General features: G+C 42.4%; 1 protein-coding gene across 1 annotated transcript in view; it reads left to right on the forward strand.

Annotated features, from left to right (window-relative positions):
• The window catches only part of adgra3 (adhesion G protein-coupled receptor A3), a 74,278-nt gene that overhangs the window by 39,087 nt on the left and 9,448 nt on the right, over positions 1-25,743 (forward strand). Inside the window, exons 4-14 of the mRNA XM_080741890.1 lie at positions 6,419-6,490; positions 7,793-7,864; positions 8,514-8,585; positions 10,262-10,422; positions 13,151-13,364; positions 15,413-15,577; positions 16,383-16,572; positions 17,614-17,763; positions 21,520-21,678; positions 23,749-23,922; positions 24,993-25,203. Of these exons, the coding sequence (XP_080598016.1) occupies positions 6,419-6,490; positions 7,793-7,864; positions 8,514-8,585; positions 10,262-10,422; positions 13,151-13,364; positions 15,413-15,577; positions 16,383-16,572; positions 17,614-17,763; positions 21,520-21,678; positions 23,749-23,922; positions 24,993-25,203 (1,640 nt within the window). The remainder of the gene's footprint in view (positions 1-6,418; positions 6,491-7,792; positions 7,865-8,513; positions 8,586-10,261; positions 10,423-13,150; positions 13,365-15,412; positions 15,578-16,382; positions 16,573-17,613; positions 17,764-21,519; positions 21,679-23,748; positions 23,923-24,992; positions 25,204-25,743) is intronic.

Genomic DNA, 25,743 nt, shown 5'->3' on the forward strand with positions numbered 1-25,743 from the left:
TTTAATGATGACATTTTAAAGTATTGCAATCCAGTGATATTTGTGTTTAGTTACTGTACATGTTGTTTTAATATTGAGAGCTTCTGCTCTGCTGGCCGCACTGCATGTAGCTGCTCTGAAAGCTTAGTGCAGTCTAAAGCCCGCCCACTCTATGTATCCGGTACTTTCCACACACATAGGCTACACACATGCACGCAAACTCCAATTCTGTATCCGCTTTAGACCCTTCCAATGAGCCAATGAGGATACACAGTCAGATTATGCACGGGCCGGTCCGAAGGTGAGGTCACGGTGTGGTCAGGTGGACCGGAGGTGGAATTTTTGCGCGCGCACGAGGGCCTCTTTATTTCCCCTTGCCCAGGGGCCTCATGTCATATAAATCCGGGCCTGAGAGGGACCATTACAGAGTGATGGGGAACCCTGGTCAATAATGTTTATACTGTTTAGTGGTGAAAACTGAGCAAACAATATTGTACAAGATGTGAGCTTTACAATGTTTTTATGTCACGGATGACGAGTACCAAAATTGTATCTGTTCCCCCATTTCAAATGGTATAATGGACAGTCTCAACATCACATCCTGTATTGTATGATTCTTTCGTTTAAATTCAATTATCCAAATGTCAACAATCGTACCCGAGTCAAGAAAAATGATTCAAAGTGGTGACATTGAAACCTATTCTTTTCTTAAAATAGTCTTCGCGCATTATAATAATTTCAAGTGAAATGAATTATGGTGAACTTGAACTGATCTTCGATGGGGTGGGGACACATGGGGATCTCTGGACTGCACAGCACATCAGAATGTTAGCCTGATGTATGAATTAAAACATACTCTGCCTACGAGGCAGTCAACACTTATGACGAGCTAAATGGAGCCTGGCAGGCTCGGTGCTTGCCTAGTAACCCTCTGTGTACGGCCCCTCGTGACAGGGCCAACATCCGATCCCCAGACTAGCAGAGGATGGTGCCTGGTGGTCCCAGTTGTCTGGGGTTCATTATTAGGGCTGGGGGCCGGCCGGCGGTGTAGGATATACCACTGTGGCTCCAGCCTCCGGGGCGAGGCCAAGTCTGTGCGCCCTTTAACCCCCGTCCCATGACCTCTTCACACTCATGAATAACTGCAGTGGTGCTCACTAATGCATGCATATACATGCACACGCTTGCTTCCTCTGTTGGCTTCCCCCAATCTCTCTCTCTCCCTCTTTGACTCTGACTCACTCTCCCCCTGTCACACACATCCTATATGCATCCCACCGGCCACAGTGCCTGTCACCCCCACATTCCAGCAACAGCTGAACAGTCGTTGCCCGGGGGCTAATCACGTCGGGCTATTTTTTGCGTTCGCGTCTCCATATCTTCGCTGTTGTGGCAGAAACCTCGCATGTCCCATATTTAGTCTTTTTGTGTTATTTGTTTTCATAAGTGAGTGATCTATTTAACGCTCCGTCACGCAAAAGTAGCGAAAATAGCCAATCCATAAGCGTACAAACGCGCCACACAATTTCTGCTATCGTTTGTAAATTAGTGAAATGGTTTGTCAATAGTGACATGCCCAAACTAGTAGGGACGGCAGATTGAAACCGAAAGTGGTTATGTCTGTCCGCGGGCGGTATAAACATTGAACCAATGAAAAGTATTACAAAAAGAGCTTGTAACTAAATAATAACTACATTGGATTCATTGGAACACAAGTTATTTTTTCCATGTGCTGAATAGTAACGGTTTTGGACATACAATGTTTCAGCCCGACAGAATCACTCACAACAACAACTGAAACCGCTGCACTCAAAAGCTGCTCTGTGCTGCGTTGCGTGCAACATGCCTGTGGCCCAAAAGACACTGTTGAGATTAGACTTTGGCAACGAGTGCTAGTTGACTGCGAAAGAAAACCAGAAGAGGAATGGAGAACGACCACTAATGGCTTCATAGCATTAAAAAAAGTCGAGTCTGTGACTGATTTATTTTGTGTTATTGTTAAGAAACGATGTTGCCTATAGGAGGACCATGTTAACCACATGAACCCTAGCGTCCCTATTCCGGGCATGTCATAATAGGTGAACATTAGGCGAAATAGGAGAACATTCTGTGAAAATAGCAGGCCAGTTGACCCCGGTCAACTGAAGTACATGTATATAGGGCAGGGTTCCCCAATAGGCGGCCCGCGGGCCATTTGCGGCCCGCGGAGGGCTACTGTCTGGCCCCCACCAACCCCAGTAATAATGGTGGTATAAGAGCAGCAACAACACTAGTATATCGTCGTTGTCGGGTGGAAATCTTGTATCTCCAAATGTGTACGTTCTTTAGCAAATCATACAAGGTCGTCGCACAAAAGTAGTGAAAACAGCAGATCTACAAGCACACAACGCCTTGCACCGCGAGGCGTTGTGTGCTTGTAGATCGGCTGTTTTCACTAGCTTAAATCATTTTTAAAATGATAAATTCAAAACGAACGGTTTTGGACATACAAGATTTTCACCCGACAATGACGAAAACTGTCGCTGCAGCAGTGGGAACGCCGCCGTCGCCCCGTGCAATGTTGTGGCCCTCGGCTTGGTACCCTAGACATAATTCGGACCTTGGGGAAAACTAATTGGGGAACCCTGATATAGGGTGTAGGAGCCATGAATTGGTTTATTATTATATATTTGGTCAATCACTGGAGCGTGCGTGCGTGCGTGCGTGCGTGCATGCGTGCGTGCGTGTGTGTGTGATAGAGTGACGGGCATAGGGGCGGACCTGGTTACCTCAAAAGCACCACCTATAATTCACCTGAGCACAGAGAGTGAGAGAGAGGGGGTGACTGTGAAGCCACACTTTCTTTATTTTGCTTTATTCTTTAGTTGCTTTATTTGTTTTGCTTTATTTTTGATCGCCGTGGTTATGAGTTCAAGCACCCTTTACCTTGGTTCCTTTGTTTCTTTAATAAAACACCCTAAAACGTATTGTTTGGATTCCAGCGCATCTTCTTTGTTTGTAGGGGGTCTGACAATAGGCCCACCTCACCGCCTCTCAGCGACGTATTAGTTTAGTTCTTCTGCAGTCGCCAACATAGGGTTTAAGTGATTAATATAAGATTTACATTCTCTGCAATAATGACAGTGACCATGTAAAGAAACTACATTCTCTTATTTTGCCTAGATTTGTGTCGTGCCCTTTTGAAGCAGGCCGGTTATAGAGAACAACCACTGTTCCGATGCTCCTTTTGCAACCAGACTGTACTTCCTTTGGTCCTCATTCCTTAGCAATATATCCAAGTGTGAAGATGATCGCAGGTGTGATTGGAGATACACCTGCCCGTATGGAGTCGGCTGATTCTGGAGAACCGTTCATCTAAGGCACTGGTTCCCAAACACTGGGTTGGGACCCATTTGTGGATAGCGGACACATTTTTATGGGTCCCTTAATTTTGTGTTTCCTACATTTTGTTTTCAATTATTATTTCAAAACATTTTCAAGAAACATTCCCAAAAAAGCAAAGAAAAAAAGTCAGTAATTTCAAGTAGTGAAGATAGCCGATCTACAACTTCACGAAGCGACGCGTTGTGAGCTTGTAGATCTGCTGTTTTCTCTAGTTTAATTTGTTTTCAAGCCACTGATCTAATGGAATGTTTCTCATCACTACACCCACCAAGGGTGAAGTGGATCAGATGAATGGTTCTACATGAGAGATATGCATTCATTCAGTCAGTCATTCACTCACAATTCACAATGCATTTATAACTCCCAATGGTTAAATCCCAGTAATGTTGCAAGATGGTTTATCCCTCCAGCTAAGGAAGTAACCCACAATGTACACACACACACTGTTGCTGCCATATTGTTATCCTTCCCCCGACACATAATGCTAGCACAATAACTTGGCAAGCCCACAGAAGACGGCTTTTTTCCTTCCATTCCAAGCGGAACTAATAACCTCGTACTGTAAATTCCCCAGCCACCACCTTGAGGACCAACAACAATAATTAAGCGAGTGCTCGGATGTTAGCGTATGCCTTATTATGGTTATTTTTCAGCTATCACTTTGTGCCATTTTTGCATACCCGAGGCACTTCAGGATCCTGAAGAGCTTTTGGGGGATTTGAACAGTGGTGAAGGTTAGACACTAATATGTGTCAATGTCTGGTAACTGTGTTTTCTCAAACCGTGTACATTTTGCAAGCTGTCTTTCTATTTTCTGTCTTTACGGTATTTTCTTGTTTAGTCACACCCGAAAGTGTTTAAAGTAGACGCTCTAGTACAGGGGTCTTAAACGTTTTCAGGCCGAGGACCCCTTAGTCGAGAGAGAGATGAAGCAGGGACCCCCCACAATCCATGGAATAGTTTCATCGTTTGACCGCACAATCATCGTGTATTTTGGGTTCATGTTAATTTGTGTTTCCAGATTTTTAACCACTTGAACCATCAATACTTAATAAACTTGGCCTTTCACTCTGTACTTAGTCTGCTCTTTTTCCCCTCTACACGGAACCTCTTTGCCAAAAATAGCCGATCTGCAAGCTCACAACGCCTTGCAGCGCGAGGCCTTGTGAGCTTGTAGATCAGCTATTTTTGGCTAAAGTTCTCAGAATGTGGATGCTAGGGTTCAAGTGGTTAATATAGAAAACGAGAAAAAAAGGTTTCTATCACACATAGATTTGAAGGACCCCCTGTAGTAACTCTGAGGACCCCCTAGGGGTCCCGGAACCCCTGTTGAAGCCTCCTGCTCTAGTAGAAAGTACACAAATCATAATCTGCAGCTTCCATTCAAGCAAAGTTCTTTGCTCCATGTAGTTATCTCTGAATGTTTGAACGTGAGGTGTAATTAATAGATTTTTCCTTTTTCCATGTTCATTCCTGGCGTCTGTCTGGGGCCATTTTCTCCACAAAAGGCCAGAGAAACCTGGTGGACCAAATTCCGACATTAGCCAGAGCCGCACAGTGTCGGGTCCCATTCCAAGGAGAAGCAGACCACGTTTGACGTGTTTGACATTAATCATGGGGAGATTAATCACCTCCCAGAGTGTTGCTCTCACTTTGATGTGCTGCTGACCCGACCCCCGAGGCAAACACAGACATATATGAAATCAACCTAAGAAGTTGTAAATCTGACAAAAAAAAAAAAAAAAAGAATTTCTTTGGGCTCCTTGCCCCGACCTGTCCCCCGACGCCGCTGACTGAGGCCCCCGCTCCGGTGTTGAAAATCCTGTCTGGCTGTACGTTCGGCGACCTGAACATACATACACTATCTGGAGTTTCATGATGGAAAGGATTTTACACAGGCCCTTCTCAAGGTTGTCAAAGTAGGAACTTATAGGAGATTGATGGCCACTCGTCGGATCACAGGTTTTTTGAAGTTAGGGGGCTGCCAGGGAGTGCCGGTGGGAAAAAGGAGAGGTGCTGCATGATGCGTTTGTACTAGGGGTGTAACGATATAGTAAAGTAACTGCATGGAATCGTATCGTTTGAATTTGTATCGTATCGAATCGGCAGTGTAAAGCAGGGGTTCCCAAACTTCTTTGTCTCAGGGCACCCCATAAATATTTTTTTTAATCCGAGGCACCCCTACATTATAATTTTCACTCCCAGCACCTTATATTTAAAGCATATCGTCCTTGTTGGGTGGGAAACATGTATGTCCAAAACCGTTCATTTTGTATTTGTCATCTATAAAATGTACTAAACTAGTGAAAGCAGCAGATCTACAAGCACACAACGTCTCGCGATTGTGCTTGTAGATCGGCTGTTTTCACTAGTTTTGTGCGACAGTCTTATATGATGAAGCAGGGCTTTGCTTTACCAAAAGACGTACACATTTGAAACTTGGAGATACAAGGTTTCTGCCCGACAGTGACAATATTAGTGATTGGCTAAGATATTATCAAATTATCTCGCGGCACCCCTGGACTGCCGTCACGGCACCCCAGGGTGCCCCGTCACCCACTTTGAAAACCCCTGATGTAAAGAATGGATTGTATCGATGCTACCTACTTGTACATTGTATTTATCATTTTTAAGAAGAAAAAATGAAAAAGAGGGGTTTAATTACTTTTCCTTTCCATATAGCTACACTGGTCTATCGATAAATGTGTGTAATCTCTGGGTTCATGTCAAGGTGCAGGTTTGTCAATATACAATGTCCATGTATTTGGCAGATAATCACTGTGTTTACTTATTTATGTCCACAATAATACATGTTTCTCTTAAAAACCTGCACTATCCAAACCTTTCACACAGATTTAATTTCTTTGCTAAATAGTTAATATATCGATTTTAAATCATTGAACCAAATCGTATCGTATCGCCATGAATGAACCAATAATCGTCCATGTATCGTATCAAATCGCTATTAAAATGTATCGTTACACCCCTAGTTTGTACTGTAGGTGATGAAATGAGTCTCAAACGTTCTTTTTTTTTCCTTCTGTTTGTTTGACAGAGACTTGTCCAAAAACAAGATTGGCTCTCTCAGCATTGATGTCTTCAAGGGCCTGACGAATCTGGCAAGATTGTAAGTTGTATTCATTATTAATGTTGTTGTTGTTGTTAGCCCCTGTAACTGCATTGTTATAAAGCTTCATGCTCTCCTGGAAGTTTGAATCAGAGAATACCTAGTGTCTGCTAGGGATATGACAATGTCATATCATGATTATTGTGACAAGAGAAATCGCGATTCACTATATTATCACGATAATCAAAATCCATTATCCTGGGGTGGAACATTTGCCAAAAAATAGCAGATCTACAAGCTCACAACGCGTCGCGTTGTGAGCTTGTATATAGGCTATTTTTTGGCAAAGACATTTGATAGAGTGAAAAAAAAAAGACTGCATCAAGTACGTATATTATAAGTACCTTTTACCAATTATAGTGGGTTTAAGTGGTACCGGATATGCAGCTGGGCCGATAAAAGGTGAATTGATCCCAGTGCATGACAGAGGACGATATCATGATCATTTAAATCTCCACGATACGATTATCGTGAGTGTTCTTTTATCACGATAAACGATAATATTGCTTATCGTCCCATCCCTAAGTTAGATACTGATGTTTGTCAGTGTCTGACAACTATATTTCTTACACCTTGTTTGGAACCTTTGCAAACTGTCTCTCAAATGTTATTTTCAGGTTTATTCGCACCTGACACATTGTTTTAAATGGTCTGTCTAACTTAAGTCCTACCAGTGTTAAGTGTAGTTCACAAATCTTAACATGCAGTTTCCATTCTAAGACGTTTCCCCCCTGCTAGTTATCTCTAAATGTATAAGCAGCATGAGGCATAATTTATGGAGGCAGGGTCCCGCGTTTTTCCACGTTCATTCCTGGCGTCCGTGGACATTTTTCCTCAAAAGGACAAGAGAATCCTGGTCTACCGAATTCCGACTGACGCTTACCAGAGACATCTTGTCAAGTCCCAACCCGAGGAGAAACACACATGTTTGACGTGTTCAACACCAATCATGGGAGATGAATCACCTCCCCGTGCTGCTCTCCCTTTGATGTGCTCCCCCCGGGGGCCAACGTAGACATCATCTGAAATCGTCCAGAGACGTTGTAAATGTGTCCACGTCGAGGCCCCTGCTCTGGCGTTGAAAATACCGTCTTGGCTGCATGTCGCAGACCTGACCGTAATACCTCAGCCGCTTCTTTTTGCAGGATAATGTCGGATTTTTCCATGGCTTTTCTCAAGCGTTGTAAAAGTAAACATACATTATTGATGACCACGCCGATGAGCGATGCGGCCATGATTTGCTGTATGGTGGTGATGGAATTAATCCCGATGTTCTTTTTCTTCTTCTGTTTTGTTTGACAGAGACTTGTCCAAAAATGAAATTGGCTGTCTCAATGTGGATGTCTTCAAGGACCTGACCAGTCTGACAAGATTGTAAGTTCTGTTAACCCCTACTGTTAAGTAGGGATGGGACGATATGAAAATTTCATATCACGATTATTATTTGTGACAAAAGAAATTTACGATATTATTGCGATAATCGAAATCCATTATCCTGGGGCGGAACATTTGCCAAAAAAATAGCCGATCTACAAGCTCACAACGCGTCGCAACGCGTTGTGAGCTTGTAGATCGGCTATTTTTTGGCAAAGACATTTGATAGAGTGAAAAAAAAGACGGTATTAAGTAAGTATGTATATTATAAGTACCTTTTACCAATTATAGAGATTTTAAGTGGTACCGGATATGCAGCTTGGCAAATAAAAGGTGAATTGATCCCAGTGCATGACGGAGGACGATATCACGATAAATTAAATCTCTACGATACGATTATCGTGAGTGTTTTTTTATCACGATAAACGATAATATCGCTTCTCGTCCCATCCCTACTGTTAAGGCGCTGTTGCAATGCTACATGCTCTTCAGGAAGTTTGGAAATATAGAATAAATATTTAAATATAGAGTGTTTGCTTGCCCATATCATGCAGACGTGCTAATAGCATTAGCAATATCCTTTTTTTCCTCTCTCTCTTTCTGTTTCTGTAAAAGGCAACATCTTACGTGAATTGTGTTCTCTTCCCAGGATTCTGTCGGGAAACAAGTTCTCCTCGTTGACTCAGGGGAACTTTGATAGCTTGGGGTCTCTGAAGGCAATGTAAGTACGGTTAGGAATCGATATTGACATACCAGACTAGAGTGAATGTGATCCAATAAGTAAGCATAGCCTCATGTGGGCTGAATGAATGTATGCTCTGCAAACAATGTGAGTCACATTGACTTTTCAACAAACATTGTTAAAGTGATAGCTAAGTAATCAGATATGACACAGATTTAACTGCTTGACCTCAAGCCCCACTAAGAGGATTTCTTTGTTAATTGATGTAGTTTCCCATCTCACAGAGGCTGTCAATAGACTTGGGTCTATTTAGGGCTGTCACAATTATGTCATTTTACTTGGCGATTAATTGTCACTCAAATAATTGCGATTAACGATTTAATTGTGTTTTTGTCGTTGACAATTACATTTCTGTTTGGCTTTTAGGCTTTGCACTATTCCACTATTTTTGACTTTTAAAGAAATATATGAAGATTTTTCAACGTGGAAACGATTATGACGAATATGAAAAATAATCGTAATTATGTCAAATAATTGCGATTAGACGATTATGTAATAATTGTGACAGGCCTAGGGTCTATTCAAAATTGCGATGCAGTCCCTCTGACATTTCACTGTATGTGATATTATTCAGTTTTTTATATTGTGGTTCATTTGAATGACATTCCTGTATGTACCTCTGGTATTGATACCTCCGTGATATCGCCAAAATATTGTGAAGTCGCGCAATTATCACAATATTCGATATGAATGGATATTGGCCCGAGCCTAGCAGTGCTACGGGTAGGGATGGCTATCGTTCACCTTTGAATCGATACAATACCTTTTTCGATACCTGGGAAAATTTAAGTTTAACTTCAACACGGAAAGAGTGGTGACTTGCTGCTGCGGTAGAGCAGAGGTGATGATGATGATCACACAGTGTGGCGGAGCGGAGAGTATAGACGTTGGATAATCATCATAATAATAAACAATATGCTATTGTCGGTTATTTTCCACAGTAACGAGTGTAGCCTACTAAAGCAGTCATTAAACTCTCAGTAGCCCAACTGTTAAAGATGCGACCGGCCAGGGGTGCGTTCCAGAGTATCGAAACGAGGTATCGTTCGTTTTTACGTGAATCGATACCCGATAGTATCGACATCATGCGATCGATACCATTAAAAGTATCGCAGACGATACCCATCCCTACCGGGCTTCATACTAGTGGTGGGCGATATGGTGATAATTATCGTTGAGACGATACAATGTCTCCACGATATGCCTTTTCAGAGATATCGTATATATCGTGATACAATTGAGGGAGCCTTTTAAAAGATTCTGTTTAATCGTTAATACAGAGATTCATTGCAGAATTCAATTTAAACCTGCATTTTGGTCTAAATCAGTAGTTCTCAAACTTTTAAAATTGTCAAGGTCTCCACTTAACTCTGACAGTATACAAATGAAACCAAATGGACCCGTAGGGGTCCATTTGGTTTCATTTGTATACTGTCAGAGTTACATACTTGTAAAGTTCAATTTAGACCTCCCAAAAGGAACCCAGAGAGTCTAGTTTTTGTCAAGTAACTTGAAAAATAACCATAAAAACCAATGTGAAAAAGAATCGCGATAAAATTGTGTATCGTGATACAGCTTGGGAAAATATCGTGATATTGTATTTTTCCATATCGCCCAACCCCTACTTCATACTGATATTGCCATTCCCTCCTCAGAGAGTTTGACACAGGCTACCTGCTGTGCGACTGTAACCTGCAGCGGGTGCTGCGCTGGATCCAAGCAAAGAACATAGTGGTGAAGGACACCAAATGCTCCTTCCCACGCTCCCTGCAAGGCAAGCTCATTACCTCAATCACCCCTGAGCTGCTCACCTGCGGTAAGGACCAACGCACAGAAGCACATGATACACACATAAGGGATTTAAGGGATGTATCGATACGATTAGTTTTTCCGACTGCCAATGCTGTGCAAAGTGTTAACGGAAATTCTCTCCTTTCTGTTTTGAAAGGCTGTAATCGGATATGACACAGATTTAACTGCTTGACCTCAAGCCCGACTAAGAGGATTTCTTTGTTAATTGATTGTATATCGCGATGTAGTCCCTCTGACATAACAAGTAGGGGTGGGACGATAGGAACATTTCATATCACGATTATTGTGACAGAAGAAATCACGATTTACGATATTATCGTGATAATCAAAATTCATTATCCTGGGGCGGAACATGATTTGCCAAAAAATAGCAGATCTGTTGTGAGCTTGTAGATCGGCTATTTTTTGGCTAAGACATTTAATAGAGAGTGAGAAAAAGACTGTATCAAGTTGGTATGTTGTTAAGTACCTTTTACCAATAAAGGGTTTAAATGGTACTGAAGGTGATCTGATCCCAGTGCACGACGGAGGACGATATCATGATAATTTAAATCTCCACGATACGTATATCGTGAGTGTTTTTTATCACGATAAACGATAATATCGCTTATCGTCCCATCCCTAAAATCAAGTAATACTCTGTATATATCGTTTTTGTCAAAAAGGCAAGCTACATTTCACATTTCTTTGCTCCCTCCGTCGGGGGCGGCTGGTGGTGTTTGGGGGAACAGGAGCTTGTGCAACGAGACAGGAGATAAGAGTACAACCGTGCAGGCCAGCGCTGCCTTTGTTTGCACTCGCTCATGTCTTATCAGTTTGGCATTCGTCACAGTGAGGGGTTATGAAATACACTGCACAAGCCCAGCAAGGGCCAATCGCATGACACAGATGACAAATAAAACTGCTTTATTCACGCAATTCCACAATTCAGGGCACTATCTCCCCCTCCAAAATATGCCAATGAAAGCAGGTTCTTAGATAAATATGAAAAATGGACCATATAATCACATTTTGGGTTATTTTAGTTCAAGAAGTCTTTTTGACCGTCGCCATCAGCTGAAACGTCCATCCCAAGCTTGCTTCCTGTAGATCTATTGTAGCTAAAATTACTTGTAGCTAAAAAAAAAAAGATGCAAAGAATATTTAACCATATTAGCCCTCACTGCCAGCTATTTATCGTTTTTCCGTTTTTCTGTGAAAAACATACAGGAAGCGGATGGTGATTTTCGATGATGTAATTTCTAGTGTTCCGGTATGATTCTGCCGGATTCACACCAAAAAATAAAATCAGATAAAAGTAAAAACTCGTCATTGCAATGCAATTTATTGATTGGTTATATTTAGATGTGGATGTGCCCAAAACCTAAAACACACACTCTCATCCTGATAAAATAATTATATATAGGCAGGGGCTGAAATTTCTAAAAGGGCCTTTTGGTGGAAATATCGAAAATAGCAGACCTCCAAGCTCACAACGCGTCGCAGCGCAACACGTTGTGAGCTTGGAGGTCGGCTATTTTCTGTGCGTGATACCACACGGAACTAAGCATAATTACGTATGTGGTGTACTGCATGGATTTCTACACATGAGATGCTGCATTCGAGTTCAGGAGAGTTTGGACAAGGCAATTCTCTTCAATGCTGCCTTGCATTTCTTTCACCATAGTAAAAAGTAAATGCATTCATGTCTGGAGAAGGCACTTTTTACAGACTGATGAAAGGGCAGGGGCTCAAACCCCCTTTGATGTCTATAGCCCCTTTTCGACTGCAGCTTTAGCACCACATCACATCACACCACACTACACCACACCACACCGCACCACATAAAAATATCTACATTTTCCATTACACAAAAGTACCCCTATCGGTAAGAAACAAATTGACCCTTTTAACTGTGATTGTAATGCAATATAAATTTGTATTACAATTATCCTAAATGATAATACACTATAATGGATTATAACTGTGATTATAATACACTATAAAGCATTAATGTATTACAATGATAATTATAATACACTATAATAAATGATAATAGTGGTTATAACACAATAGAATCTAATATCATATATTACAACTATATACTGATGGTCTAAAATGAAAAGTCAGTGAGTGATCAGTCATTATGAAGTGTTTGGCCCTGTTTGGCCTAGCTCAGACCTACTCTATATTGGATACTTTTTAGTACCACGTTTAGTACCACTTTCACCCCGGTCCTTGTAGTGGAAAACCTGACACAAGTGGGCGGTGTGGAGTGGTGTGATGTTGGGCCAGTGGAAAAGGGGCTTATGACGATTAATTGTCACACAAATAATTGGCGATTAACGATTTAATTGTGTTTTTGTCGTTGATAATTACATTTCTGTTTGGCTTTTAGGCTTTGAATTTGTACATGGTAGATATGACACATAACCTAAATATACAAAGAAATTACTGACATATTTGACAACTTACTACTTAAAAAATAACTTTGATAGTGGAAATAGCCGATCTACAAGCTCACAACGCGTCGCGACGCGTTGTGAGCTTGTAGATCGGCTATTTCCACTATTTCGGACATTTTTCAACATTCACGATTATGACGATTATGACAAAATAATTGCGATAATGTCAAATAATCACGATTAGACGATTATATCATAATTGTGACAGCCCTATCTGTGCACCTGCCTGATCCTGTCTCCCCCATGTCCCTCCTCTGTCCTCGTCTGGTGTCCTCACCTCCCCCCCAGACGCCCCACTGGAGCTCCCCTCCTTCCAGCTGACCCCGTCCCAGCGCCAGGTGGTCTTCCAGGGGGACAGCCTGCCGTTCCAGTGTCAGGCCTCCTTCGTGGCCGAGGACATGCAGGTCCTGTGGTACCAGGACGGACGCATGGTGGAGCCCGACGCCGCGCAGGGCATCTTCATCGAGAAGAGCATGGTGCAGAACTGCTCCCTCATCGCCAGGTATGGTGATGCACACAGTCACTGCTGGTAGTCCCATGTTTTGGTAATCCACCGCTCACTTCAAACTGGGTTAGATTTTTTTTTTTGTATGTGTGTTTGTAACATCTTGAATGCTCTCATCCCTATCCTAGACCAATGGTTCTCAACCTGTGGGTCGGGACCCCCAGGGGGGTCCCCAAATAATTTTGGGGGGTCCCCAGATGATTAACTTAATATGAAACATTGTTTTCTCACTCAACTGTAAACAAACCAACATAACGTTTAAGTGTATAGAGGGTATCTGCACATTTCTAAAGTGACAATTTAAGGACTTTTTAATACCTCTAAAATGACAAATTAAACATTGGCCAAATTGTCAAATATTAGAGGCAGAAATTGTGAAAATAGCAGATCTACATGCTCACAACGCCTCGCGTTGCGAGGCATTGTGAGCATGTAGATCGGCTATTTTCACAACAGAACCGTGTTGTACAAAATGTAATGCCTCAACTCTTAGTGCTCGTCAGGGTGGGGGGTCCCCAGTTAAAATATGATTATTGTGGGGGTCGCGGCCTGAAAAGGTTGAGGACCACTGTCCTAGACCACCAAATAGCCGTTCTACAAGCTCACGATGCGTTGCAACATAACATGTTGTTAGCTTGTAGATTGGCCGTATTTTGATGAAGAGATTTTGTTCAGAGTGGAAAAAGAGTAGCAAGTGCAGAGCCAACTTTGGTCCAGTTTCTTTCTTTTTTTCTTTCTATTTATTTGGAACACCATACAATAAAAAGGTCACAATAAACAATATTAAAAATACTAAATATAATGATACCATTTCTCACCATATCAATAAACAATTTCATAAATGTGTTCGAAAATGAGCAGGAAGAAGCTAATGCTTATAATATCCCCTTCATAACATACAGTATTTACACAAAATATTATGAGAGTCTTATGAGAGTATACTTACTCTTACTAAGTATAGAGAGTTTTAACTAGTGGTTAATTTTAGCTGATGCGAAGATGCTTCTGTGTTCACTCATCACCGAATGAGATGCTCGGCTGCAGCACGCCTTTCAGTCGAGTGTCACGCGGTCCGTTTGCATTGCGTCATGCATTCTCGTAGATGTAGGTATTGTTTGCCAAGATATCTATACATCCATTCATGCTAAGTGGTATCATGGGACTTATAAATGATGAAGTCGTGATATATCAATGGTCTTAGTCATGGCTGCACATGCGGCGTGATTCAGACTTTCCGCTGCCACGAATCGATCAAACTTTGTTCATGGGTGAGCAAATCTGAGCGTAAGGAACTCTTTCTGGTTCTCATTAAATATTGCAGTAAACGTTATAACGTTCTGCCGCTGGCCTTTAAGCAGGTAAATGCAATGTGCAATCCAGTATATCGTCACTGTCGTGTCTCCAAGTTACAAATGTGTATGCTTTTTCGCGAAGTAAAGCCCTGCTTCATCAGAAATGCCCGTCGCACAAAAGTAGTGAAAACAGCAGATCTACAAGCACACTGTTTTCACTAGTTTTGTTAATTATTTTTAAATAATGAACGGTTTTGGACATACAAGGTTTTCAAACGACAACGACGATATAGACATCAACACTTTCCAGTGTTCTGAGTTAACATGAACCCATTAAGACCTGAGGTCTTCTAAATACTTCTAAGGTTTTTGAAAAACATATGTTTCTATCAGTGCTTCTCAAACATTTTCATGTCATGGACCCCCAGAATTATATGTATTTGGTCGCGGACCTCCATCTCAAAAGATTTTGGTCCAGAGACCGGACCAGAGAAAGAAACGTTTGAGTTACAAATGTTTGCTTCGAAGAATATATGCACATATTTTCAAAATGTTTGAAAAATGGCTGATCTACATGCTCATAGCGCAGCACTTGGTGCCGCGGTATGAGCTGCTGCTATTTTTTGAATGGCTAAAGCATAAAATAATCGTTAAACTGTCTGAACAATCTGTAGTGACACAGATGCTTTCCACTTCTAAACTGGGTTAACAGACATTCTCTCTCCACATTGTTTCCCCCCCCCCCCCCCCCAGCGCCTTGACCATCTCCAACATCCAGCCGGGTTCCACGGGGAACTGGGAGTGCCGGGTGTGGACCAGCCGAGGGAACACCACCAGGACGGTCCACATCGTGGTCCTGGAGAGCTCGGCCAAATACTGCGCTCCGGAGCGCGTCTCCAACAACAAGGGGGAGTTCAGGTCAGCAAAACAGGACAGAGCACAGAGACACGCTGAGACATGCTCAGAATCCCTGATCTGATCTGACTGTGCCACGATCACAGAGCTGCACTGTGCGTGTGCGCGTGCGTGCGTGTGTGTGTGTGTGTGTGTGCGTGCGTGTGTGTGTGTGTGTGTGTTGTTTACATATATACAGCAAGTGTTTGAACTAAGGAACTCAATTAGCTGAGGTTGTATTCTACCTAAGCAACAGTTGCACCCCCTTGTGGTCAAATGGCAAACCAGTGCCTTAACTTTGTTAAAAATTTTACTCTGATAGAGGACACTTAAAGTTGCATTTCAGTCCATTTTACTTTGTCTGCAGTATCTGTGACTGATCGTGATCGGACTGTAAAAACATAGCTTGAACCCGTGTATGGGGTTTAAAGAAATGGAACTGTCTAATTCAGTGGTTTTGGACCCCGTTCTTTAACTCTTGAGTGTAAAACAAAACCAAATCGACCCTTACATGTCCGTTTGGTTGAATTTAAGCTCTCAAGAGTTAAATCATCATTAAAAACCTGCATTACAAATTTACAAGAAGTCTACATAATTAGAGAATGTGTGTGTGTTTATTTCGTCAGTCAACATTTGCCTGTTATCTCTCATATGGTACCACATCAATGCAGCATGGAATTGTGATACATACATTTTGGGTCTGAGAGGCTAAATCTAACCAAATGGTGATCCGTGGCTCAAATGCAGAATAAATAATGGGCCTTGGTATGAAAAAGGTTGAAAACCACTGGTCTAATTCTCACATGTTCCGTGTTTGCCTTGCCTCCAGGTGGACCCGCACCCTGGCAGGGATCACAGCCTATCTGCCCTGCAACAGGCTGTCGGGCAGCGCGGCCATCTCTGGCGAGGAGCAGCGGGCGTGGCGGCGCTGCGACCGCCGGGGCGTGTGGGCGGAGGAGGACTACTCCAGCTGCCAGTACCAAAAAGATGTCACCAGATTCCTCTATGTCATCAACCAGGTCTGTGGATGCTTGGTTGGTTGTTCAGTAGTTCTCAACTTTTTCAGGCCGCAAACCCCCAAAATAATCATGTGTCCCAGCACGGCTGACGGCTAGTCATTGAATTTTTTTTCATTTTCATTTTTTCATTTCATTTGAAAGCTGGGAATCATAGCTACAAAATGATATATTGGTTGTGGAGATTAACCCAACAGTTTTGAAGATATGGCTTATAGAATGATGCCATGCTGAAATACTACTTTTGAGATATTCAAGTTCTAAATAAATTTCTAACCTGCAATGACCTGCATGATCTCTCACATTAATTAAAAAAAGTCTTATTTACATGCAGAGATAAGCTCTGGCGTTTAAGTGAAATGTAGCCTGATATTTATGAAATGCTTTTATGGCTTTATCACATTTTAGTGAAAAAAAAAAGTAATTTCAGCTGTGGTCTAAAGTAGTGGCTTCCGAAATGACTGCCCCTGTGTCACACTCAGTCACATATTTTAACTGGGGACCCCCCACCCTGACAAGCACTAAGAGCTTAGGCATTACATTTTGTATAACACGGTTCTATTGTGAAAATAGCAGATCTACATGCTCACAACGCCTCGCAACGCGATTAGATGATTATTACATAATCATCTAATCGCAATTATTTGACATAATCGCGATTATTTTTTCATAGTCTTCATAATCGTTTCCATCTTGAAAAACGTTTATATATTTAAAAAAAGAAAAGAAAGAAAAAAGTGGAAATAGCAGATAAGCTCACAGCGTGTCGCATCGCGACGCGTTGTGAGCTTGTAGATCGGCTATTTCCACTATCAATGTCATTTTTTAAGTATAAAGTTGTCAAATATGTCAGTAATTTCTTTGTATATTTAGGTTATGTGTCATATCTGTCTACCATGTGCAACTTAAAAGCCTAAAAGCCAAACAGAAATGTAATTGATAGCGACAAAAACGCAATTAAATCGTTACTCGCAATTATTTGAGTGACAATTAATCGTCATGTAAACTGTCATAATGGTGACTATCTCTCTCTCTGCTCACTAGATGCCATTGAATGTGACCAATGTGGTGACCAGGGCCCGTCGGCTGCTTGTCTGTACAGACAACGCTGCCAACTTCTCCGACAAGATGGACATCATCTTTGTTGCGGAAATGATCGAGAAGTTTAGCAAGTTTGCGGAGAAGTTCAAAGAAGTAAGTACCGGCTGCTTCTAACCTCGTACGGCCTGCCGTGTTCCCGGTTTTCGCCAATCTATAATTTAAGATAGTTTTGACATCACACCTTGTCCTAACGGCGTGAGCGTCAAACAATGAAACATGACATTCTCATTATAATCAGTGCCCTAACAAGCTGCGAGCCTCTTTTGCCCGGCTCGTTGACTGATGTCCTGTCACTATTTTTTTTTTCTTTTTTTACGCGTGACCCAGCAAGTCCGGTCTAGCCATGTTAATGTTAGAACCTTCAGTTGTCTTTCCCAAAGGATAGTGTAATGCTCCTTTTAAGAATTCTCCATACAAAAGACGGAGATGAAAAAAAGGAAAAAAGAAAAAAAAAACGGTTGATTCTTAGTTTCACAAATATTTGTAAAGGTTTTGTGCATAGGATATGTTCTATATCCTATGCACAAAACCTTTAGCCATAGTTAAAGACAGTTATACCCCAAACTTCCCCAAACGATGTCGACAGACTCATCGACATGCATTTGATTAGTCAGTGGTTTATCTACATTCACTTGAAGTGCTGTCTTGACGGCTTTGACGTTCAATATTACCGTATGGATGCTATTAGGACACGGAGGTGTCAGAATGTAAATGATTCTAGTTATGTGCCAATTCAAATACCTATTGAATTTCAAAATTCCTAAAAATTATCAAGGCAGGGACTTTTGTCATGGCAGAGAGAGCAGCTACTGAGCCGGCTTTAATTTGCACATTACTATTAAATGCTGATGCCACAGAGAAAAATTTGTATCAAGTCATACTTCTCTGTATGTTTCTATAATCTTTGTCTCGCAGTAAAATGCAATGCTTGCACTACAGTTGCACCAGTGAGTTCAAGGACGAAAAGATTTAGTTTTCAAACAGCCCCCGTGCGGTAGAACGAGAAAAGGTGGTGTCTCGTCAGGATTTTCATTTCCTGCATAGTTTGTAGTCCGAGACAAAGCAACCTTGTCCTCCCGCAAATCCGCAGGGGGAATCAACATGAGACTGGATAAGATAGGATCTGGAATGAGAGAGATTTTTTTATGAAGCTGAGGGAGGGGAATGCTGATGGGATCAGATTCCCCCCACTGCTGGACTCCTGTACAGGGGTGTGGCACCAAATTCTGGGCCCTGGGTACAAGGATTCACTGCGGGCCCCCCGTGAACTGGGAACGCATTATTACGCATTATTTTGTGCTTTAACTATTGAAAAATAGCAGATATACAAGCTCCCAGCGCGGCACCGAGTGCCGTGCTGCGAGCTTGTATATCTGCTATTTTTTTTTTTATCGTGAAAAAGTCTTTGAATATTTCAAAACCTTCTAAGGTTTCTTTTTTTTTTGTTGAAAAAACTATGTTTCTATGTCAGTGATGCTCAAACGTTTTCATGTGAAGAACCCCCAAAAATGATATGTATTTGGCCACGGACCCCCCATCTCAAAACATTTAGTTCCAGGTACTCCCCAGAAGCAAAATTTGAGTCACAAATGTCCGCTTAAAAAAAATACATAATATTCAAAGATTTGCACACATTTTCACGACGTTTCAAAAATAGCAGACCTACAAGCTTGCAAGCGGAATGCCGCGCTGTGAGCTTGTATAATCTGCTATGTTTCAATAGCTAAAGTATAAAATAATTAAGGCCCCTCCACCTTGGGCCCTGGTAACTCAGTCCCACTTCCCCCCCCCCCCCCCCCCCCCTTGTGACGCCCCTGCCTCCTGTAGGAAGGCTTTCAGCGGCGCGCCTGCCCAGACAGCCCTCACTGGGGACGGGTGAGAATGTGACACCAACGAGGAGTCGTCCTGTGGCACAGGCACTCAGCCCAGTTAGAACATCCTGTGAAGAGGATGGTGATAGATTTAACCACTTAAACCCATTTAGGGCCTAGAATTATTGAATGCTTTAACCAGTGAAAAATAGCAGATATACAAGCTCACAGCGCGGCACCGAGTGCCGCGCTGCGAGCTTGTAGATCTGCTATTTTTGAAAAAAGTCGTGAAAATGTGTGCAAATCTTTGAATATATGTATTTTCAAAGCGAACGTTTGTAACTCAAATTTTGCTTCTGGGGGGGGGGGGCTCCCTGGAACTAAATATTTTGAGATGGGGGTCCGTGGCCAAATAAATATCATCTTGGGGGTCCTTCACATGAAAAGGTTTGAGAACCACTCACATAGTAGTCTCTCAAGAACAGACTAACTGAGCTCCATTTAAGTAGAAAAGGACCTTTTCTTTGACGATGGCTGGCCAGATTGCTGACATAGAATCATTGGTTTTTCAAAAAATCTTAGAAGGATTCAAAAGACACTTATAGAATCGGGTCAAAATTCGAATTTTCACGATTTTTCAAAAATAGCAGATCTACAAGCTCGCAGCGCGGCACTCGGTGCCGCGCTGTGAGCTTGTATATCTGCTATTTTTCAATAGTTAAAGCATAAAATAATGATACACAAAATGTGTACCCGTTCTAAATGGGTTAAACCCTATATGCTTTGTTGACCAGGGTCCCCCAGGGGTATACGCTTGCCTTTTCCCCCCCTCTCTACACCGAATCTTGTCTTTGTCGAAAATAGGCAATCTACGTGCTCACAGTGCGCTGTTTTGCAATGCCTTGTGAGCTTGTAGCTATTTTTGCAGATTGTTCGACTAGTCTATTATGATATGCCCAGAATAGGGACGCTAGGGTTCTATTTCGGCTGGATTTATCGTTTTAAAATGTTATGTGCTGAAGGTTCAGTTGCAAGTGATGATTCAGTGATGGGGTTGTCAGAGGGGATACAGAGTTTTGGGGCTTCCAAATTGATTCCCTGCATCTTTTCCCAATTCCGTTTCATAAACAATAGTTTATGTATAGAAAGGGTTTTAAAAATTCTCGATGATTTACGCTCCAGTGGAAATGTGGTGCTTTGCTGGCATAGGAGGTAGAGTGGAATCAGTCTGTTTCTGGTTAGATCCCTGGCTTCATGTGGAAGTGTCCTTGAACAAGAAAGTGAACCCCTAACTGCTCCTGATGAGCAGCTTGTTGCCTTGCATGGTAGTCTAAATGTGTTTAAGTGGGTGAACGTGGTGCACATGGTAAAGCCTGTTGGCATTTACAATGATGAGTACAAGGCTTGCACATTAAACTGCATGTGTTTATCAGTCCCACTGTAGCCAGCAGTTAAAACTCATTGAATTTGAAGCATCATTCCTGCCTCTGACACAGAGTGGCGTTCTCCTCTGTGATCTGCTACCATGGACAGCTAGTGCCCATATACTGCATGCAGGGGCGTCACACCAAATTCTGGGCCCTGGGTACAGGGATTCACTGTGGGCCCCCCATGAATGTTAACTATTGAAAAATAGCAGATATACAAGCTCACAGCACGGCACCGAGTGCCGCGCTGCGAGCTTGCAGATCTGCTATTTTTGAAAAAAATTGAAAATGTGTGCAAGAAACCTATGTGTCCATGTCAGTGATGCTCAAACTATTTCATGTGAAGGACCCCCAAAATTATATGTATTCAGCCCCGGACCCCCATCTCAAAATATTTAGTTCCAGGGACACCCCAGAAGCAAAATTTGAGTTACAAATGTTCGCTTAAAAAAATACATATATTCAAAGTTTGCACACATTTTCACGACTTTTCAAAAATAGCTAAAGTTACTAGGGCCCCTCCAACTTGGGCCCTGGTAACTCAGTCCCACTTTCCTACCCCTTGTGACGCTCCTGACCGCATGTATCTTCTGTGTTGTCTCCTCCCACAGCTGGGTGAGGTGATCGTCAGCATGGCCAGCAACCTGATGCTGGCGGACGAGAGGGTGCTGCTGTTAGCCCAGCGCGAGGCCAAGGCCTGCACCCGCATCATCGCCTGCCTCCAGAAGGTCGCCGCCAACCGCCTGGTCACAGCTCAGACCTTCCCCCTGGTCAGTCCCATTAACATCAACAGCCAATATTCGGGGGGTCCTTGATATGAAGAAGTTTGAGAACCATTGTACTACAGTATGGGAATTCAATGCTGATTTATAATAGGGCTTTCCCAACTAGTATTTTTGAGCGGTGGTAAACCGCTCCATAGAGTGGCTGTGCGTGTGTCTGTAGCCACTTTTCCTCAGCGTTTTGCCATAGCAATGTGTTTTCCTCAGCGTTTTGCCATAGCTGTGTGTGTGTGTGTGTGTGTGTGTGTGTGTGTGTGCGTGCGCGTGTGCGTGTGTGTGTGTGTGTGTGTGTGTGTGTGTGTGTGTGTGTGTGTGTGTGTGTGTGTGTGTGTGTGTGTGTGTGTGTGTGTGTGGCCATATTACATCACCAATTACATCCTAGACATATCTGTAGCCACTTTTCCTCAGCGTTTTGCCATAGCAATATGTGTGTGTGTGTGTGTGTGTGTAGCCATATTACATCACCAATTACATCCTAGACCTATATCCTAGTCTTTTTCCTCTACATTTTGCCATAGCAATGTGTGTGTGTGTGTGTGTGTGTGTGTGTGTGTGTGTGTGTGTGTGTGTGTGTGTGTGTGTAGCCTGTATTACATCACCAATTACCAATTGAAGACGTTATGCAAGCATGACCACCGCTCACTTCACATTGGGTGTGATTTTTTTTTACAGATCGACTAGTTGAAACCACTTGTAGTCGACTAGTCGATTAGTTGCTAACCTATTATGTAATAATAATAAAGACGCTCTGTTGCACAGCTTTTTGGAGAAGCCAAGTTGCCATGACAACGGATACTCACAAACCCACGTGTGCACGTTACCGCAACATAACAAAAACCAGCACAATAATAAGGAATGGAAACTGGACTCATCAAAATGGCTGTATCTGCTGTGTCTCTCGTTAAACAAAGTACACAATAATCCATCTGCATGGTCAGGTCTACCGTCTGTCAATAACACAAGCTAGCTAGGCTAGCTCGCGACACAAACACTCCACCGTCTTTAATTACTTCTAATCAAACGAACAGCGGGCCGTCTGTTGTGAACTGCAGGGCTGTCCTGAGTGTCCTCACTTGCTGCTTTGTTCGTGCTAACATTATACCAGGGGTGTCGAACTCAATTTGGGATGAGGGCCGCATTGGATGAAAGGCGACTTGATGAGGGCCGCAACCAGTCGCGGATCGGATGGCATGCACACTCGCGCACATGTTCGTTCTGTTTTTCTTCCTGTCGTCTCAGCCACTGCTGTAGCTAGCAGTATAGCAGTATATCATTTTACAAATTGTGTTCATTATTAAGTAAAATAGCTACTTTCATTATTGGTATTACAGTTGCAGTTAGGTACGAGAGATGCTATTTGTTTAAAGGAGTAGTTCATCCCCAAAATGACTTTTTCTTTTTCTTTGATTACTCACACCATGGAGACTTGAGTTCAATAATATATTTTTATTTTATTTGTCGCATTACTAAGACAAAAATGTGATAATCTAGCCTAGAAACCTAGCCTGCAGTGAGCAGGCATTAGTTAGGTTAATTCTTAAAACAATCATAACTCTTGACAGGAATGGGCTAGAGACTTACTTTTTTCCTAAATGCTCAGAAATGTATGCTCTACAAGCTCACGAGAATCATCTTGCGGGCCGGATCCAGCCCGCGGGCTGTATGTTTGACATCCCTGCATTATACTCTTATACAACTATTCTGTAGTCCCAGAGTACTGGTCAACGAATGCTGCTGTGTGCAGAGTGACACAGACTTTGGGTGAACTTTGCTTGAACTCTGAGAGGGGAGATGATGCTGGCTAGATGCAGTGTGTAGATGACTGGATAATAATATTCTGTAAAAACTCTTTTTTTAACGACTTTTCGACTAACAAGCTCGACTAGTGGTTATACTAAGTTGGCGAAAGCCCTAATTTATTTATGTATTTGTTTCTTGAGATCACAAGTAGTTTTATAGGTGATGCGGTTGCATGTTTTGTTTGACTTTGACTATTGCTGACCGAAATCCGTTCCAGAGTGAATAGATTTGAGTTTGTTTCTTTGTTTGTTTGTCCAGACATCCACCAACATAGCCCTGGACGCGCACATCGCCAGGGCCAGCGACTGGAACGGCATGACCTGCATGCTGTTCCAGAGGCCCAGCCCAGAGCGCCGCACCGACAGCGCCACACCGCAGGACCGGCAGCTCACCCTGAAATGCAACACCACCTTCGCCAACATCCTGCACAAGGTCAGTCTGTCCAAGCCAAACCCCAAGTGAACACACATAATCAATACAATGGTAGTATAATAGTCCTTAAAGTCGGTAGAGTTAGAGTATATGTGACCATATTACGATGATCAATAAATAGAATGATATTATAACTGTAGTATGATAGTCACTGGAATGATAGCAACAATAGTATCACAGTCAGAATGATAGTGTATAACGATATGATTGTCAATTGTAGAATGACTGTAGAATGATATTATGTAATGATAGTTCAGTGGTTCTCAAGGTGGATTCCAGGCACTTTGTGGATTCCTTTATTGGGGTCTAAATTTACCCTTACAAGTCTGTAACTCTTGACAGTGTACAAATGGAACCAAATGGACCCTAACGTGTCCATTTGGTTCTATTTGTACGCTGTCAGAGTTGATGGGAGACCTTGAAATGTAAAAGTTTGAGAAACACTGATAGTTGATGGATATATAACGATAGCATATAACATTTAAGAATTACAATAATAAATATAAAGTTTTAACTCAAATACCTGGAACGCGCCCGAGTCGCGATAGATTTTAACCACTTTAACCATTATTGTATGCTTTAACCTTAGAAAAATAGCAGATATACAAGCTCACAGCGCGGCACCGAGTGCCGCGCTGCGAGCTTGTAGATCTGCTATTTTTGAAAAATCGTGAAAATGTGTGCAAGTCTATGAATATCTTTGACCCGATCTTTGACCCGACTTCTAAATCCTTCCTCTAAATCAGTGGTTCTCAAACTTTTTCATGTCAAGGACCCCCAAAATTACAGGTATTTAGCCACGGACCCCCATCTCAAAATATGTTGCTCCAGGGACCCCCCAGAAGCAAATATTGGAGTTACAAATGTTCGCTTTTAAATAGATATATTCAAAGACTTGCAAAGAAAAATCATGATTTTTCAAAAATAGCAGATCTACAAGCTCGCAGCGCGGCACTCGGTGCCGCGCTGTGAGCTTGTATATCTGCTATTTTTCAATGGTTAAAGTAGTCAATAATCCTAGGCCTAAATGGGTTAATTCCAAATCTTCTGATCCCTCATTCCCTCTACAGAACACTGTACTGGAAGCCACCCTACAGCTTCCACAGTCTCTGCTGTCCCAGACGGTGCTCCCTGCCGGGCAGGCGGACGAGGCGGTCTACAGGCTCCACCTGCTGGCCTTCCGCAACGGCAAGTTCTTCCCCTCAACCGGCAACTCCTCCCTGCTGGCTGACGGAGGCAAGAGGAGGAGCGTGGCTACGCCCGTCATCATGGCCAAGATGGGTAAGGTCTGAGGTCCCAGGGCGGAGGTCCGCTCACCGTGTGTGTGTGTTTGTGTGTGTGTGGTACAGTGGTTCTCCAAATAATTTTGGGGGGTCCCCAGATGATTAACTTAATGTGCAACATTGTTTTCTCGCTCAACAGTAAACAACCCAACATAGAGTTTAAGTGTATAGAGGGTATCTGCACATTTCTAAAGTGACAATTTAAGGACTTTTTAAAACCTCTAAAATGACAAATTAAACATTGGCCAAATTGTCAAATATTAGAGGCAGAAATTGTGAAAATAGCCGACGTAACACGAGGAGATGTGAGCATGCTGATCTTCTATTTTCACAATAGAACCGCAAAATGTAATGCCTCAACTCTTAGTGCTCGTCCCAGGATGGGGGGGTCTCCAGTTTTAAAACATGATTATTTTGGGGGTCATGCGCGTCACTTTGTGACACGCTGTGAGCTTGTACATCTGGTGTTTTGATTTAGAAGGCATTTGTGGAATCGGCCTCAGGTCTAACTGGGTAGAAAAAAGAAAGAAAGACAAAT

Source organism: Nannobrachium achirus (genome assembly GCF_963921795.1).
Source record: "Nannobrachium achirus genome assembly, chromosome: 14".
Taxonomy (NCBI): Eukaryota; Metazoa; Chordata; class Actinopteri; order Myctophiformes; family Myctophidae; genus Nannobrachium; species Nannobrachium achirus.